We start from the raw sequence: 1897 nt of genomic DNA, 5'->3' as shown, positions 1-1897 counted from the left end.
GCTCGTCGGGATATGGATCCCTATACGCGACTGTGTCTCCAAAGAGACAGTCGTTGTGGGCGACGAGGAAAACAAGAAGAGAAAGACTAAATGGGGATTGGGCAAACCCAACAAAGATAGCTGGGTAGCAGGTCTGCTGCTTGGAAGCGCCATGTTGGCGAGGGGCGAGATAGGAGTCTTGATCTTGCAAGTCAGTCTGACAACATCCCAAGCGAATGCTAGCTCGCCGAATGCCATCACAGTCATGGATACAGAGACTTACTTGATCGGTATCTGGGCTGTGGCGTGGAACACTATCATAGGACCAGTCATTTTCGGCCAGCTTGTCAAGTTTATGGGCAAGGGAGTCATCGATTCGCACTGGGGTAGCACCCTTCGCATTAGGCTGGAGCAGGAAGAGAAGAATGCGAATATGGATGCTGATTTGAGTGCAGGTGGGAGTGTGGGTGCGAGTGTAGGTGCAGGTGCAAATGACGATTCCAATGCGAATGCGAATGCAAGTGCAAACCAAAGTGAGAATGCAAATGTCCAAGACTTGCACAATCAGGATAACCCAGAGAACGAAAACAAGACAGGTGACAGCAACGTCTAGACTTACCAACTAATCCCGAGTTTTTCAGTGTATCTAGAGCAATGTGAATAAGCAATTGTATTATAGAGCTTTTAATATAATTTGTTATCGTAGATTGATTGGAGGCAAGAAGCACAGTAGTTGCCACCTGGCCACCTACGCACCTATTCACTGTTGGACATGTTTGACATGTGCGACACTGACGTCCTTCCTGATCCGGCGTAGAGGCAGAACAGGTTGATTGCCACTAAGTAAATTGTGGATTCACATTTAGTACATCAACTCAATTAAAAACGTTTCACCCAAGGCGGCGATCTCCTGCCAAGAACCGCCAAGAAGGCATGTGACTCCGCGCAATTTTCTTCATTCCAAACCTCCAACTGCAACCAACGAAGCGAATTATTCGCCGACAGCTTTAAACAGACAGCAAGCACACACAACCACACACAGATAGATAAAGAAAGTGACTACATGTTATGGCTTCTCATTCGATAACAACATATGAGGAACCAACAATGGTCAAAGAAGGCCCCTTGATGGTTCTCCTCGGTTTTTATTTCTGCCTCCAACTCGCGCGCATCATCGCTGACTACGTCCTCTCGGCTGGTCTTCTCGGCGAAATTGCGGTCGGTATCATTTTCGGTGGTCCTCTCGCTGGTATTCTCCCAGAATCTTGGGAGGAGACGTGGCTGACTGTTGGTTACCTCGGTCTTATCCTCATTGTTTTCACCGGTGGCTTAGATTTCGATGGTCCCAGTTTCCTGAGGTGAGTGTGAAATACGCAGAGAAATCCACACTAAATCCCCTAGATCCATTCCTATCGCTTTTGCAGCTGCTTTTTGGGGTGTTCTCATCCCAATCGCCTTCTCCTTCGCCATCCTTTGGAAAGCGTTTGGCTATCCTGCTCTACACGCCTTCACAGCGGGGTGTGCCTTGTCCTCCACATCTCTCGGCACTACCTTCTTCGTCCTACAGAGTCAGACAAAGAAAGGCCTTAACGTGCAAGCTACGCGAGTCGGCACGCTGCTAACTGCTGTAGCATTAACGTAGGTGTGCAGGTTTTAACCCCACTGCAAACTAAACAAAGCATACAGTGACGACGTTATAGCACTCGTTCTTCTCACTGTCGTCGAGTCTCTCGGAAGCGGCTCTGGCGGCTCACTGGGCTGGATAGTGGGTAAACCCGTCGTAGCCTCTATAGCCCTATCCATCGTCTCCCCTATCGTCGTATACGCGTTCAGGCCGGTGTACAGACGCTGGATTGAGCGTCCTCTCACCCACTATGGTGGCTACAGAGGCGGCTGCACTGTCGGCTTCCTCGTCCTA

At 49.4% G+C, this 1897-nt stretch overlaps 1 protein-coding gene across 1 annotated transcript; it reads left to right on the top strand.

Moving 5' to 3' along the window:
* Positions 1-151: 151 nt before the first annotated feature.
* J056_004100 (uncharacterized protein) lies at positions 152-592 on the top strand (the record flags this gene model as incomplete). Its single annotated transcript, XM_009272247.1, has 1 exon — positions 152-592. One exon carries the CDS (start codon positions 152-154, stop codon positions 590-592), a length of 441 nt encoding a protein of 146 aa, XP_009270522.1.
* Between the last annotated feature and the right edge of the window lie 1305 nt (positions 593-1897).

The sequence above is a fragment of the Wallemia ichthyophaga genome (genome assembly GCF_000400465.1).
Source record: "Wallemia ichthyophaga EXF-994 unplaced genomic scaffold scaffold62, whole genome shotgun sequence".
NCBI classification, from domain to species: domain Eukaryota; kingdom Fungi; phylum Basidiomycota; class Wallemiomycetes; order Wallemiales; family Wallemiaceae; genus Wallemia; species Wallemia ichthyophaga.
The sequence above is the reverse complement of the archived record's forward strand: the minus strand, read 5'-3'. Positions and strand labels throughout refer to the sequence as shown.